Raw genomic sequence first — 16,190 nt, 5'->3', positions numbered from 1 at the left:
TTGTTATCACATTCCCGGATCGCATTGGAATTCCAGTTGTTATCACATTCCCGGATCGTTCTGGAATTCCAGCAGTTATCACATTCCCGATCACACTGGAATTCCAGCTGTTGTCGCATTCCCTGGTCACAATGGAATTCCAGTTGTTATCACATACCCGGGTCTCACAAGAATTCCAGTTGTTATCACATTCCCGGGTCACACTGGAATTCCAGCTGCTATCACATACCCGGATCGTACTGGAACTCCAGCAGTTATCACAATCCCAGTCACATTGGAATTCCAGTTGTTATCACATTCCCGGTCACACTGGAATTCCAGTTGTTATCACATTCCCGGGTCACACTGGAATTCCAGCTGTTATCACATTCCTGGGTCACACTGGAATTCCTGCTTTTAGCACAATCCCGGTCACACTGGAATTCCAGTTGTTATCACATTCCCGGATTGTACTGGAAATCCAGTTGTTATCACATTCCCGGATTGTACTGGAATTCCAGTTGTTATCACATTCCCGGTCACACTGGAATTCCAGTTATTCTCACATTCAGTTATTCTCACATTCCCGATCACACTGGAAATCCAGTGGTTATTACATTCCCGGGTCACAATGGAATTCCAGCTGTTATCACATTCCCGGATCGTACTGGAATTCCAGTTGTTATCACATTACCGGATCTCACTGGAATTCCAGCTGTTATCACATTCCCAGGTCACACTGGAATTCCAGCTGTTATCACATTCCTAGGTCACACTGGAATTCCAGTTGTTATCACATTACCGGATCGCACTGGAATTCCAGCTGTTATCGCATTCCCGGGTCACACTAGAATTCCAGCTGTTATCACATTCCCGGGTCACACTGGAATTCCAGCTGTTATCACATTCCCGGGTCACACTGGAATTCCAGTTGTTATCACATTCCCGGATCATTCTGGATTTCCAGTTGTTATCACTTTCCCGGGCCACACTGGAATTCCAATTGTTATCATATTCTTGGGTCACAATGGAATTCCAATTGTTAGAACATTCCCGGATTGCTCTGGAATTCCAGTTGTTATCACATTCCCGGATCGCACTGGAATTCCAGTGTTGAGATGTTATTTTAATTTGAAAATTACTTGAGGGACAGTTTTCCCAGAATGCTTTTTCAGTTGTCAGCACACAAGTGTGGCAAGATGAGGGGGACTGGATGTTGTGCTGCCTTCCCTTACTCAGTGTGTAACATTCCAGGCTGCCAGCATTCCTCTCTGGAGGCACCATTGGCAGCGGCTTAGGCACAGATTGCCTGTCCCACAATGGGTAGGAGCATTTTTAAAATTTAGTCACGGGATGTGCGTGTTGCTGCGTGGGACAGCATTTATTGCCCATCCCTAATTGCCCTTGCACTGAGTGACTTGTTAGGCCAATTCTGAGGACAGTTAGTCAACCACATTACTGCCGGTCTGGAATCACATGTAGGTCAGGCAAGGATGGCAGATTTCCTTCCCTGAAGGAAATGGGATGAAAAGTGACGACAATTTCATGGCCATTATTAGATTTTTGATTCCGAATTTTTATTGAGTTCAATTTTCACCATCTGCTGTGGTGGGATTTGAATAGCTTTCTGAACTGCTAGTCCAGCGACAATACCATTACACCACTGCCTCCCCAGCTCACAAGAGCTAAGAATGAGGAGGTGGAATTAAGGTTCCATTTGTGGCTGAGTCAATAAATTCATTGCCTGAGACGGGATAAACTCACAAGTCCAGAGCGGTCATCTGGATTGTTGAATTTGCAGATCCCAGTCAGGGCAATGATGAGTTAACCCCTAGACTAAGAAGGGGGCATGGAAGGATGGAGTGGTTGGAGGTTGGCAGGAATTCCAGCTCCTGAAATCTGTAAAATGCCGGAAAGTGTGGATCCAGTGAGAACAGGATTGAACTTCACCAGCATTTGTGAAATCCTCCGTATGAGGAGAGATTGAACAGTTTGGGCTTATACTTGCTGGAGTTTAGAAGAATGGGAGGGGATCTGATCAAGGTATATAAAATACTAAAAGGGTTAATAAAATAAACGTAGACCAAATGTTCCCCCTTGTTGTGCAATCTAGAACGAGAGGTCACGGATATAGATTGAGAGGCGGTAGGTTTAGAACTGAGATGCGGAGGAACTACTTCTCGCAGAGGGTGGTGAATTTGTGGAACTCGCTGCCCCATAGTGCGGTGGAATCTGAGTCATTAAATGGTTTCAAGAAGGAGATAGATATATTTCTGATTTTTAAAAACTGGTTAAAGGGATATGGGGAACAGGTGGTGAGGTGGATTTGAGACCAGGAAGAGATCAGCCATGAGCGCGAGGGGCTGAATTGCCCACTTCTGCTCCCAATTCCTATGTTCCTATGTTCTTGTGGCCAAACATAATTATGAAGTGCCACACCAAAGATTAACGGCCTGCAACCATTTCATTTAATGTTACGTTAACGATTTTACGCAAAGGAATTTAATTGCGTCAATAGGTTTGATGTTCCAACCTAATTATTTACTCTTGCCCTTTAGAACATTGCACTTGAAATCTTCTTAAAGAACGGATTCTCAAAGTTTCTTATAATCCAGAAAAACGATAAGAAAAAGGTCTATAAAAAGTAAGTAAATTATAAATATGCTACCAGGTCGTTGCAACGCATCCTGCCGTCATTTCCCACTGAACATCTTGTTGATTTGTTCTTTGAGCTCTGTCCTTGTTTTCCCTTAGGCTTTGCAATTCTAATCCCTCAGTGAAAAAAGGAAAAATGGACGGTTTTAAAAACGTCGGGTGAGTTTACACTTTGCTGAGATTACCTGACTCTAAATCTACATTGCGGCTAGGCATCAAAGTTGGAGAGGAGAGATTGAGTATTTCAAGGGAAACGTGGATAAACTCTTGAAACTATGCAATGGGGGTGGGGGGGAAGCAGGACAGTGGGGTTAAATCTGGTTTGCTGTGACAAAGGGCCGACACAAATACCAGAGGCCAACGCGCACCATCCCGTGCTGGGATCCTTGGTTTGGTTGTGAACTCACTAGTTTTTGTGCAGGACATTAGACTTTCTTCACCTTGGCTTCTAAATTGGGACGTATGGGTTCTTGGACATTTAATTGTTTTACTGTACGTTGAATCCTCCATTGAGGTAACTGCATCATGGGACGGTAAAGATCTTTCATGTCACCTTTACCACAAAACTCTGCCTCAATGTTAGGATTTGGATTTGGATTTATTGTCACATGTACCGAGGTACAGTGAAAAGTATTGTCCTGCATACAGTCCAGCCAGATCATTCCATACATGAAAACATAGAACTTACGATAAATACATGAGGATACATAATGAAAATACATAAATATAGACAGCGGGTGAAGTACACGGTTTATAGTGCTACAACTGTAGAGAAGATGCGTAGAAAGATCAGTTCAGTCCATAAGAGGGTCGTTCAGGAGTCTGGTAACAGCGAGGAAGAAGCTGTTTTTGAATCAGTTAGTGCGTGTTCTCAGACTTTTATATCTTCGGCCCGATGGAAGAGGTTGGAAGAGAGAATAACCCGAGTGGGGGGGGGGGTCTTTGATTATGCTGCCCGCTTTCCCAAGGCAGGGGGAGGTGTAGACAGAGTCAATGGATGGGAGGCGAGTTTGCATGATGGACTGGGCTCTGTGATCATGACTTTGTTACAGTCTTGGGCCGAGCAGTTGCCATGCCAGGCTGTGATGCAGCCAGATAGAATGCTTTCTATGGTACACCTATAGAAATTGGTAAGAGTCAATGTGGACATGCCGAATTTTCTTAGTTTCCTGAGGAAGTATAGGTGCTGCTGTGCTTTCTTGGTCGTAGCTTCGACGAGGGTGGACCAGGACAGATTGTTGGTGATGTTTACACCTAGGAATTTGAAGCTGTAAACCATCTCTGCCTCGGCACCATTGATGCAGACAGGGGGCGTGGATGACATTTTCTTCCTGAAGTCAACGACGAGCTCCTTTGCTTTGTTGATATTGAGGGAGAGATTGATGTCGTTACACCACACCACTAGATTCTCTATCTCCCTCCTGTACTCTGACTCATCAGTGTATGGGATCCGACCCACTCGGTCGTGTCATTAGAAACCTTGTAGATGGAGTTGGAGCCAGATTTTGCCACACAGTTGTGTGTATAGGGAGTTTAGTAGGGGGCTAAGTACGCAGCCTTGCGGGTCAGTTGACTGAGGGTTTCTAACTATAATTAGACAAATGGTGCGTACCCAGTGACGGAATTTATAAACACCTATTTTAAATCACAGAAACATCCCAAAACTATTAATTTGCGATGACTGTTGTTATGCAGGTGACTACGGCTCAGTGATACTTAACTGGATATCATGAAAGATAATATATAATGCAATTGTCCATTACAGTAAAGGTTGCCATAGTCGCAGGTGACCATAGGCTGCTTTCCCATTTGAGGGGGGAGCTGACTGGCGGTGATTTAACCTGAGGATCACCACACCCCAGGCGAGGGGCAGGGTTGAGGAGGTGGGGTCTTCATGGATAACTTTAGCCAGAAATTGAGCCCACGCTACTGGTCTCGCTCGGCACCACGAGCAGGAGGGGGGGTGGGGGGGCAGGGGTCACTATTGGCGGGAACAGCTGGAAAATCTTGCCCACTGTATCAGCCTAACATCTCAGGTGCAGCTTAGTAATCTTTACAATGCAACGCTTCCTCAGTGCTGCACAGGATCATCAGCGCCGGTGGGCTCCTGGACATTTTGAAGCTATTAGCAAAATGGAAAAGGAAATTGGCTTTTGTGCGATTATTGACTGTTCCTTGAGAGTAGCCAATCAATGAGAAGCTGTTACCAACTAATCATGTACTTACTGGGCTAGATTTCAGTGTTTCGTGACTATAAGTTGAAACCAATAATAATTGTGACCTTGAATAGATTGTTGATTAGGGTCAATTTGCAATATTCCGTGTAGCTTTGGACACTCCACCTCGCGAATTATGTTACAATAAAGAGGTTTCGTACAAGACTGCAAGGAAGTTCTTGAGACAGAACGCTTAAGTGATTCATATATTCATACACACATTGGTCATGCTGAATATAGGATTATAATAATTGTAGCTGGATCATGGTCAGGAGACATTAACGACTCAATAATAACCTGCAGAGAAATGGTAAAAAATCTGAATCTTAATACAGCACAGCGGTTAGCACTGCTGCCTCACAGCGTCAGGGACCCGGGTTCAATTCCAGCCTTGGTTGACTGTCTGTCTGGAGTCTGCACGTTCTCCCCTTGTCTACGGCTGCTCCAGTTTCCTCCCACAGTCCAAAGATGTGCAGTTTAAATGAATTGGTCATGATAGAAATTGCCCCTTAGTGTCCAAAAGGTCAGGTGATGTTTTGGGGATGAGATGGGGGAGTGGACCTAGGTAGGTTGCTCTTCCAGAGGGTGGTGCATACTCAATGGGTCGGACGGCCGCCTTCAGCACTGTCGGGATTCCATGATTCTATGAAAATGATTGGGACTATACTTGGACCTCCAGCTGTGCTACAGAGAATGACCCAGTTGAATCTCGCTGTCACAGACACCCTAGGACTAAAACACGTTGATAAATCTAAGATGAATGCAAAGATTGGAGAGGGCAGAGAACCATTAATGAGTAGGTGGTCTTTCAAAAAGAAAATTGATAAATTATCACCTAATAGACATTTATTTATCAAGGCAAGGACCCTGGATGCCTCTTAAACAGCTTTCTCAACACCTGTCACCTTGGAAGACTTACAGGTGTGCCCCCCCCCCCCCCCCCCCCCCCCAGGCTTCCCTATGCCTGCACAAGTTTGAAGCTTGGTTAAGAGGACAGTGGTGTTGTTGGTACTAAACTGGTTTGAGGGACAGAAAGCCGCTCATTGTGGTGAATGACACTGAAGGATAGTATACTGTGGTGTTACCAGGGGTCAGCATTAGGACCACTGCCCTTTTTATATACAGAACTACAGAATCCCTACAGTGCAGAAGGGGGCCATTGAGCCCATCGGGTCTGCACCGGCCCTCTGAAAGAACACCTGACCTAAACCCACTCCCCCGCTCTAACCCCACCTAACCTGCAGACCTTGTACACGAAGGAGAACTCTTTTAGCATGGCCAATCCACCTAACAGGCACCCTACCTGGGCCATATCCCCCGTCCTAACCCCGTAACCCCAACCTTAGGACACATTTAGCATGGTCAACCCACTTGACCTGCACATCTTTGGACTGCGGGAGGAAACCGGAGCACCTGGAGGAAACCCACGCAGACACGGGGAGAACGTGCAATCTCCACACAGTTACCCAAGGCTGGAATTGAATCCGGGTCCCTGCCGCTGTGAAACAGCAGTGCTACCGTGCTGCGCTAAACATGTTCTCAAGGGTGTAATTTCAAAGTTTGCTGTTGATGAGACTGAGGAATGCATTGAACAATGAAGGGGAACTGTAACAGTTTTTAAGTGGAGGTAGACAGACTGGTGAAATGGGCAGACATACAATAGACAAGATTTAGTGCAGAGAGTCGTATGTGATGGTCGGAAGAATGAGAACGCACAAACGGTAGAATTTTAAAGGGTGTGCAGGAACAAGGAACATGGGGACCTGGAAGTGCATGTACACAAGTCTTTTGAAGGGGCAGGACAAGTTGAGGGGGCTGTTTAAAAGGTACATGGTGGGGGGGGGGGGGGGTTCGGGAGGAGAATGCAAAACAAGAGCGTTGTACGATAACCATTATAAAACACTGGTTCGACCCCAGCTGCAGTTGTGTGACCAATTCTGGGCGCCATATTTTGGGAAAGACGTCAAGGTCTTTGAGGAGAGATTTGCTAGCAAGGTACCGGGGGTGAGCAACGTCAGCTGGCTTAGAGACGAGAGAAACTCAGTGTGGCCTCCTCGTAGCCGAGAGGGAATATTTGATGGAGATGTTCAAATTCTTACAGAGAGTTGATAGAGTAGCCAGGGGGAAATTGTGAACAGCGGCAGAAGATTTGAGACCATTGGCCAAAGAAGCGGAGTTGGGATGGGGAGAAGCAATGCTGAAGAGAATTCTTGTCCGCAGCGAGTTGCTGTGATCAGAAATGCATTGCGTGAAGGGTTTGCATAAGCAGATTCAGTCATAACTTAGAATAGGGAAGCGATTAAATAGTTGAAGGGGGTACAAAGTGTGATTCAACAAAGGAAGGGGACTGATTGAATACATCTTGTAAAAATCTGATCTTGTAAAGTAATTTTTCTGATTCTATTATTTTATAAGTTTGAAACTCAGTACTTTTCAATGATTAACGTTTTTATTTGAGTGTGAAAAATGTTTATTCCCAGAGAGGATTTATTTTGTAAAAGTGTGTGTCTGTATATATTGGGCGGGATTCTCCGATCCTGGGGCTAAGTGTTGACCCCGTCGTAAACGCCGGAGCATTTTACGATGGCGTCATCTGGCCCCTAGGATCAGCGATTGAGCACCGCACAGGGGGCCAGCATGGCACTGGAGAGCCTCACGCTGCTCCAGCTGTCGATACGGGTGCCAGCACGGGCGCCGCGGGTTCGCGGATGCGCGCCACGGTAGGTGTGAGTTCACCCATGCGCGTGGGTTGCCGTCTCCGCGCCGGCCCTGACGCAACATGGCGGGGACCTACAGGGGCCCGGCGTGGAGAAACATAGGCCCCCACCGGGATAAGCCCGCCCGCCGATCGGTAGGCCCCGATCGCAGGCCAGGCCACCGTGGAGGCCCCCCCCCCCCCCGGAGTCGGATCATGCCTCCCCCCCCCACAAGGCCGCGCCCCCGCAGCGAGAACGCTGAGGTCCCACCGGGTAGGACCACATGAGAAGGACGCCGGCGGGACTCGGCCTAACTCAGCGGGCACTCGGCCCATCGCGCGGGGTCGGAGAATCCCCCCCATTATATATATTGGTTTAATCCAGGTTATGTCAGCAGGTTTATCAATCAAGGATTTGGCATGATGGGATTGATCCATCCTGGGGTGAAATTGGACATGGACGAGGCGATAAAACTGATTGTGTCGCATTGATCTCCCTCCTCCCACTGTGCGCTCTGCCCCACAGGCTGTTCCATTTACTTCAACGAATCTAAACATGTGGAGTGTTGTGGGGAAAAACATAAGCAAATGTGGTTCTTTAACATTCTTATCCATGCCCAGTTTCACCCCCATTTTAAGAATGTCCCGCTGGCATTATTTCAGACAGCTGCCTGAGGCAGCGCTGTCCTTCGAAGATGCCTCGGAGAACACTTTGATCTTTGTCTACGCCTCCAACGACGCTGTCAGAAGCCAACGTCCTGACGCAAATGGGGCGGCAGCCAATGAGAGGCAGCAAGTCGATATTAGGCCGTGCACAGGAAACACCTGCATTAATTTCATTCTAAATTCCCCAGTGTATGCCTATCCACAATACAGATTTACCAGACTATTACCAAGGGCTACATTATGAGGCAAAATTGTGTAATCTAAGGTTGTACACTGTGGAATGTGGAAGATTAGAAAGGAAATTTGATTGAGCTATGTGGGATTTTGAAATCAATTACTAGCTGTTGTAACCTGCCCGGATCCTATTGGGTCGGGACAATTGGTTACCCCTTGGATCTTGGGAAATATGAGCTCCCTTGTAAGGGGGTGGGGAATCGTTAACTCTTCAGCTGTATAAATAGTGCCGGCCAGTGTGGTACTGGTTAGAGAGAGAACCAGTAGTAAATTACTGGTGCGGTGTAAATATTGTTGTAAATAAAGTAACTTTCTGTTTGAGTCAATGAATTTACTCTTCCTGGCACTCACATAGGGTACATTTTCTGCTGTACATTATGTACATATGGTACATTTTCTGCTGGTGAGGGAATTATAGAACAAGGGGGCAAAACTTAAAATGCATTCAGGAGGTAGATAGATAGATAAGTAGCCATTGTCTATGAAGGACCATTGGCATCTCCCTCTATTTGAGAGAGACAAGCCGTTATATCGCTTGCAGGGTAGGCACCACTAAGCATCAAGATTGAAGGCCTCCGTGAACCACCCAAGCCAGGACAGGGATTGAATCTGCCGCTGTTGGTGTCGCACTCAGGAAAGAAGTAATGGACCATTTCTTAGTGCAAAGGCTGATAGACGCGTGGATCTCTCTCCCACTAAAGGCAGTAGCTGCTAACTCAGTCAGTGGTTTTAAATGTGAAGTTGGTCAGATTTGTTTTCTCACTAAGGAAACTGAACCAAGGCAGTTGAATTGGAGCGCAGCAATGGGCCAGCCGTGGTCTTGTTGAATCTGCGGGCAGAACAGACTCTGGGCGGGCTGAATGGCCTAATCCTGTTCATATCAATCCGATGCTCAGCAACACTGACAATTTCAAAAGAAAGCTATCCTCTCCTTGGTTTTGGAAATAGCGTGAAGGAGATAAAGAGATTAGTATAAAGCACACAGGACAGAGTAGCCAGTGCTGAAACACAAGGCAATGGACATAGTTTTATTTTGTTTTCATTCAACCGTGTTTAAGCCGATAGCAAATAAACCTTTACTCGTTAATTCTCCAAAGTCCCTCATCTTGCTTAGCAACTGAATTGGGTGAGATGAGACCGCTAAAATCGGGCTCCTCCTCCATCTCGGCAATATTCTTCACCTTGCTCCACCTGTCCCTCTCGCGCAGACATTTCTTGAGGCAGGGGCGACACAGCATGTCTTTCCTGGCGAGGTAAAGGTTCTCGATGCGGTCAATGGTCTCTATTGGCTCCACGGGTACTGGTGGCAAGGTGAAAGGGTTCCGCATCACAGTCAGTTTCTTCAGTTTGGGGAGTTTGGTGATTTTCTCTGGCATGTATGTGATCCGATTGTCAAAGAGCCCCAATTCCTTCAGTTCCTTCAACGTGCCGAGCGTGGTCGGAATCATTTCCACAGAATTCAACCCGAGGTTCAGGATGCGTAGATTCTTCAGCTGCGTGAGGTCCGCAGGCAGACCGTCGGTCGTGAGCTTGTTATTGGACAGATCGAGGTAGTAGAGCAGTTCCAGCTGGCAAAGGGTGTCTGGGATTCTCTCTATCTTGTTTGTGTGGAAGTCGAGATAGCGCAGCTTGGGGAATTTGTTGATGAAATCCGGAATCTTTTTGATCAAGTTTCGACTCAAGTCGATTTCTTCAATGTCACTCAGCTTCAGAATACACCTGGGGAAGGTTGCTATACCCATGTTGCTCAAATCCAAACGGCGTTTCCCGTCAACCGTGATTTTCATGGAATTCTTTGCCATTTTAAGGGTAATCTTTTTTCCCTGGGCTCCACCTTTCCTTTTCGGCATTTTCCTGTGTTTTTATTAGAAAAGAGAGAGCAAAACAAATAGAATCAGATACCGTCCTTAACAACAGCAGGAGCAAATCATCACGCAGAATTAAATAGCATTTGGCCTACGGCAGCCTCATGTTCCTCATCTCTTCATTCTTCATTCTTCTTCATCCTGCCCTACCAGCATATCCTTCTACTCCTTTATCCCTAATCTAGCTTCTCCTTACTTGCGGCTTAGTTATTACATAAGTTTCTCCATGCCCCGTCCTCTTGTTACAATCAGGACTGCAAAATGTGTATCAACTTGTTTCTAATTCAGCTGAAACATGAATGGTGTTTTAGTGACAACATTGAATGTTAAATTGTCCCAGGGCCACCACTCATGCATAGAAGCAGTGATTTACCATTTAAGCATGGTTATAAGGGTGCCAGAACCACCCCCCCCCCTGCCCCACCCTACCCTGCACCACAATATCCCCCCCCCCCCCCCCAGGGTAAATCAACGTCATGTGTGAAAACAAACACTCTGGGTGGGATTTTCCAGTCCTAATGTGGAGCTGTGGTTCATTGGATGGGCTTCAAAAGTGGGCCGGACCCGAATCCAGGGTTCCTGCCTCCATTCCTGGTGCTAGCAACTTTCAATTTTTATGGAGGCAGGCGTGTTTTTGTAGGTGATGTGAAACTCATGCATTGTATATGTTTCCAATAGAGTGAGTGATCGCAGTGTTTTGTGTTGAAAGGTTAAGTGCCCTTCACAAATGTGATTCCCAGGTGGAAAGGTCTCCAGATGCATTAGCGTGCCATATCCATTGGATATAGTGCCGTTCTGCATCGTACAATAGTGAAATCCATGGTGGTGTGAGATGCTTTGCTGTTTTCCTTGATGTTCAACTCAGCCATCAGTTTGGCCATTACAAAGCTTTGATAGATATCTGAGCTTCTATCTGTGTTCAAAGATTTTAATGGATTCTGCTAAGGAGGGTTTGTTGGCACAGTTATTCAATGGAATCCCGATGTGAATGATTGCCTGACTTGTTTACTTTGTCAGATTTATTTTCAAAGAGTCTAATGCTTTTTAAATGGTCATTCAAATAATGTTTGATTATTTGGACAGATCTATAAGCTTTTCAAAGACCACCAAATGTTAATATAGGGCTCATGAGTTCTGTTTTCAGTGGATACTGAGTGTGTGAAACCGCTGCCCTGTCCTCTCAGGTGACTGTACAAGATTCCTTGACATTATTCCGAAGAGGATCGGGAATCTTTTATTCCCTAGTTTCCTGGCCGATATTTATCCCTCAGTCAACATTAGGAAAATAGATTATCGAGTCATTATCACATTGCTGGTTGTGGGAGCTTGCTGTGAGTAAATGATTACACTGCAATAATGGCTGCACCTATCTTTCATTGGTTGTACAAGACTTGGAATGGTCTGTGTTCATAAAGGCTCTTCATAAAATGCCTGACGCAAAAATGAAGAAAGTAAAAGTGTAGGATTGCACAAACTCTACGTTGCCAGTTGAGAGTTGGACCAAAACCACAAAGCCTTTCTCTTTCCACAAGGGGCACTATTCCGTTCTCATCCATTACTGGGCCTGTGTCTATGGGAGGAATGGCTGGATTGTGATCAGGATCTGCAATGCCACCCTTGCGCACGCAGGTCTTTTTGAAGACCCTTCCAGGGTTCCTGTTGCGATCACGTAAGTGAGAACAGACTGGCGATGGAAGCTGGCACCTTTGCTGATTGCCTGCCGCAGTGACCCCTAACCTCCGTCCCCTCACCATGGGACAATTAGAGTTGCATAAAACAATGCTACTTGCTGTAGACCTTGGAACGCCACCTGAAATTCCGATAGCAGTGGGTGCTAGTTACCTCACACAGGCCAACAAGTATCCCTCCTGCTCCCATTACGAATAGTCCTTTTTGTTCCCACCCTATATTCCTCGGAATAGAAAATACATGTTTTGTAATGACGATCTGTGTGAGAGTTATTGAGCTTCAGGTCCCCTGTGAGATTAAATGCTGCACATCCATTTCTTCCACTTGGGTCTATCCTCTTTCAAAAGATGGTGACACGAGTTTAAGGTGGAATGGCAAAAAGTTGCTTTCAGACTGTGCATCTTTGACCAGCATTGCATTTCCTTCATGGAGCACAGTCACAGCGAGGCCACAGTAAATTGGTCAGAATTCTACATTGCATGAAGGAGATGCAACAGTCTGTCTTTTTCCCCCTTCTCCCCATGTTCCCCGAATGCTACACCTACCCAAACGAAACAAACTAGTGGGTGGCACGGTAGCACAGTGGTTAGCACTGTTGCTTCACAGCTCCAGGGTCCCAGGTTCGATTCCCGGCCCTGGGTCACTGTCTGTGCGGAGTCTGCACGTTCTCCCCGTGTCTGCGTGGGTTTCCTCCGGGCGCTCTGGTTTCCTCCCACAAGTCCTGAAACACGTGCTTGTTAGGTGAATTGGACATTCTGAATTCTCCCTCAGTGTACCCGAAGAGGCGCCGGAGTGTGGCGACGAGGGGCGTTTCACAGTAACTTGATTGAAGTGTTAATATAAGCCTACTTGTGACACTAATAAAGATTATTATTATTCCTGGCACCACGATGGAAGCACAGCACTTGAGGTTGGAGCAAATTATTGGAAAATATATTTTGAAATGTTCTTTAATAAATTCCCTCACGGGCACATCATGGCACATAGTCACTGTAGTACGACAATGTACGTATGACAAAGCATTTCCAGCACTGAAAGAGGCCACTCAGCCCGACAGTTTTGAGCTGTACACAAGACTCCTCCTACCCTTCGTCACCTAACTCCATCAAGGTACCTTTCTATCCCTCTCTCCTACTTTTCTCTTGTTTCGACTTGAACGCATCTACGCTATTTGCCTCGGCTACTCCTGCAGTAGTAAGCTCCACATTCTGAGCACTCACTGGATTGAAGAATTTCCTTCTGTTCTGTCACTTGTGACAGTGCAAATCCTTCCAGCTCAACATGCACAATTGCTCCCTGTCTTTGAAGGCCAGACTCTTAAATGTATCATGCAGCTATTAAACTTTGTTTTCCCTTTAGCGAGCATAGAGTCCCTACAGTGCAGAAGGAGGCCATTCGGCCCATCGAGTCAGCACCGACCCTTGGAAATAGCACCCGACCTAGGCCCAGGCACCCACCCTATCTCCACAATCCGGTAATCAGACACTAGGGGGCAATTTAGCACGGCCAATCCACCTAACCCGCACATCATGGGGCTATGGGAGGAAACCGGAGCACCCGGAGGAAATCCACGCATACACAGGGAGAAAGTGCAAACTCCACACAATCACCCGAGGCTGGAATAGAACCCGGGTCCCTGGCGCTGTGAGGCGGCAGCACTAACCCACTGTGCCACATGATTTAAATATATATCTGTGGGATCCTCCGTTGGCGGGATCCTCCGCTTCACCGGCAGCGTGCCCACACCCGCGGGTTTCCCAACGGCGTGGGGGTGGCCACAATGGGAATCCCCTGGCAACAGGAACGGAGAATCCCGCTGCCAGTAGAGGCGTGCCGTGCCGGAAAACGAGGCTGGCGGGATGGAGAATCCCGCCGATATATTTTTTTTAAAAGTGCAATTGCACACGTAACACGTGCGTCGCCTGATTGACACCATTTACTGTGATTCAGTGAAAATAAATGGCCATGAGTTATTGGGGAGCCACTGAGAGCTGGAGGAATTTCCAGCTGGATGCTCTGTAGCTGACTTTCACACAACAGCACTTAATTTTGCTAAACCAGATCACGACGCTGGTGAATGATTGTTTGGGAAGCAATATGGGTTTCTCTCATACACACCTTTCCATTAAAACGACTTCATTGCAAGCCCTTCAGGGACTTTGGCTACTCATTAATCATATTCAACCATGTGCAGGGGAATGTGAGATAATAACTAATGCATCCAGCTAATTTCAATTATCTAGCTTGGAACATGGAGAGAGCAAAAATAACAGGAGGGAAAAAAAAGCGCAGTGTAATAGGGCCCACTTAATCCATCCATTAAAATCAATCAAAAGCGTACTTGCGGCTTTTATTATGCGGTCTTGAGGCTGGAAAGACTCGTTGCTCCTCGTGAAGCAATTGGAGGCAACTGGCTTAGAGTGAAGCCAGCAGACCCTAAGTTACACCTTTGCCATTGACTTACCTGCGGTAGGTAAAAGAAAGGACTTGCATTGAGGTAGCGCCTGCCACAGCCAGGAATGATCGTTAATGTAAAACATTAACTCTCTCTCTCTGATGCTGCCTGGGCTACTGAGTGTCTCCAGCATTCTCTGCCCTCATGCTAAAATGGAGAGGCTTTTACAAAATGATGAACTTGCACGATGGGGGCCAAAACATCAAACAGGCAAAATGTTCAACTGGGAACATAGCCGATGACAGTAGAACGTATGGGTGCCGGTTTGACTGGGGTCTCCTGGAAGAGCAGGGAGCCTGAATACTGGCAATGTGTGTGTGTTTAGCGTGTTTCTACCAAGTCGTTTCCGTACCAGCCTCCCCGAACAGGCGCCGGAATGTGGCGACTAGGGGCTTTTCACAGTAACTTCATTGAAGCCTACTTGTGACAATAAGCGATTTTCATTTCATTTCTTTCCCATTTTACAACTACTGACTGTGGCCACAGTAATCAGACAATGTAAGCTGGAGACTCTAAGCCATTGGGAGGGTGTTAATGTGCTTTAATTTTAGCTTGCAAAATGGAATTTCCTACAACAGCAACCAGCATCTATATACCACCTCTAACGTCTCAAAGCATTTTACAGGACCATTTTCTGACACAAACTGACACTGAGCCCAGCTATATGGGGGTATTAGAAAAGGAGGGAGGGAGATTTTAAGGAGCGTCTTGAAAGATGGGCGGCACGGTGATTAGCACTGCTGCCTCACAAGCCAGGGGCTGGACCAGCCATATAAATGCTGTGGCTACCAGGGCAGGTCAAAGGCTGGGAATCCTGCGGTGAGTAACTCACCTGACCCCCCAAAGCCTGTCCTCCATCTACAAGGCACAAGACAGGAGTGTAATGGAATACTCTCCATTTGCATGGATGAGCGCAGCTCCAGCAACACTCAAGAAGCTCGACACCATCCAGGACAAAGCTTCCGCAAGCATTCAATCCTTCCACCACCGATGAACAGTGGCAGCCGTGCGAACCATCTACAAGTTGCACTGTGGTAACTTGCCAAGGTTCCTTACTGGGAACCCCACCACCTACAGGTTCCCCTCCAAGTCAGTCACCATCCTGACTTGGAAATGTATCGTCGTTGCTTCACTGTTGCCGGGTCAAAATCCTGGAACTCTCTCCCTAACAATACTGTGGGTGTGACTTCACCTCAGGGACTGCAGTGGTTCAGAAGGCAGCTCACCACCACCTTCTAAAGGGTAATTAGGGTTGGGCAATAAATGCTGGCCTAACCAGTGACGCCTGCATCCTGCACCAATCCCTTTTGTACGTTTGTGGACATAAAGATGTTGGGAGACAGTGAAGAACCCCATGGTTGAAGGACCTGACATCCCTCGCTGTCAAGGTGTGTGTAAATAATGACTTGACTGAGGCATTGGAAGGCAATTAACAACACTGGACATACAGCCCAGCAGAGAGTCGAGATGTTCAGGAAAGAGAAAGGAGAAGGGAATGAATAATTAGATTTTTTTTTTAAATTTAGAGTACCCAATTCATTTTTTCCAATTAAGGGGCAATTTAGCCTGGCCAATCCACCTACCCTGCACATCTTTGAGTTGTGGGGGTGAAATCCACGCAAACACTGGGAGAATGTGCAAACTCCACACGGACAGTGACCCAGAGCCGGGATCAAACCTCGGACCTCGGCGCCACCGTGCTGCCCTGAATAAAACCACAAAGAGTTCCAACGATT

General features: G+C 46.7%; 2 protein-coding genes across 5 annotated transcripts in view; one reads left to right on the top strand and one right to left on the bottom strand.

Moving 5' to 3' along the window:
- The window catches only part of wdfy4 (WDFY family member 4), a 307,274-nt gene that overhangs the window by 174,174 nt on the left and 116,910 nt on the right, over nt 1–16,190 (top strand). The window contains exons 46-47 of the mRNA XM_072491727.1: nt 2,538–2,623; nt 2,734–2,793. Of these exons, the coding sequence (XP_072347828.1) occupies nt 2,538–2,623; nt 2,734–2,793 (146 nt within the window). The remainder of the gene's footprint in view (nt 1–2,537; nt 2,624–2,733; nt 2,794–16,190) is intronic.
- LOC140403616 (leucine-rich repeat-containing protein 18-like) overlaps nt 9,448–16,190 on the bottom strand; it is a 78,508-nt gene continuing 71,765 nt past the window's right edge. For all 4 annotated transcript variants that reach the window (XM_072491730.1, XM_072491731.1, XM_072491728.1 and 1 more), the window contains one exon: nt 9,448–10,299. In XM_072491730.1, coding sequence (XP_072347831.1) covers nt 9,522–10,295 — 774 coding nt within the window. In that variant the 5' untranslated portion in view covers nt 10,296–10,299 and the 3' untranslated portion in view covers nt 9,448–9,521. The remainder of the gene's footprint in view (nt 10,300–16,190) is intronic.

The sequence above is a fragment of the Scyliorhinus torazame genome, chromosome 28, assembly GCF_047496885.1.
Source record: "Scyliorhinus torazame isolate Kashiwa2021f chromosome 28, sScyTor2.1, whole genome shotgun sequence".
Lineage (NCBI taxonomy): Eukaryota > Metazoa > Chordata > Chondrichthyes > Carcharhiniformes > Scyliorhinidae > Scyliorhinus > Scyliorhinus torazame.
Note: the sequence above shows the minus strand (reverse complement) of the source record. Positions and strands in the feature narration are given on the sequence as shown.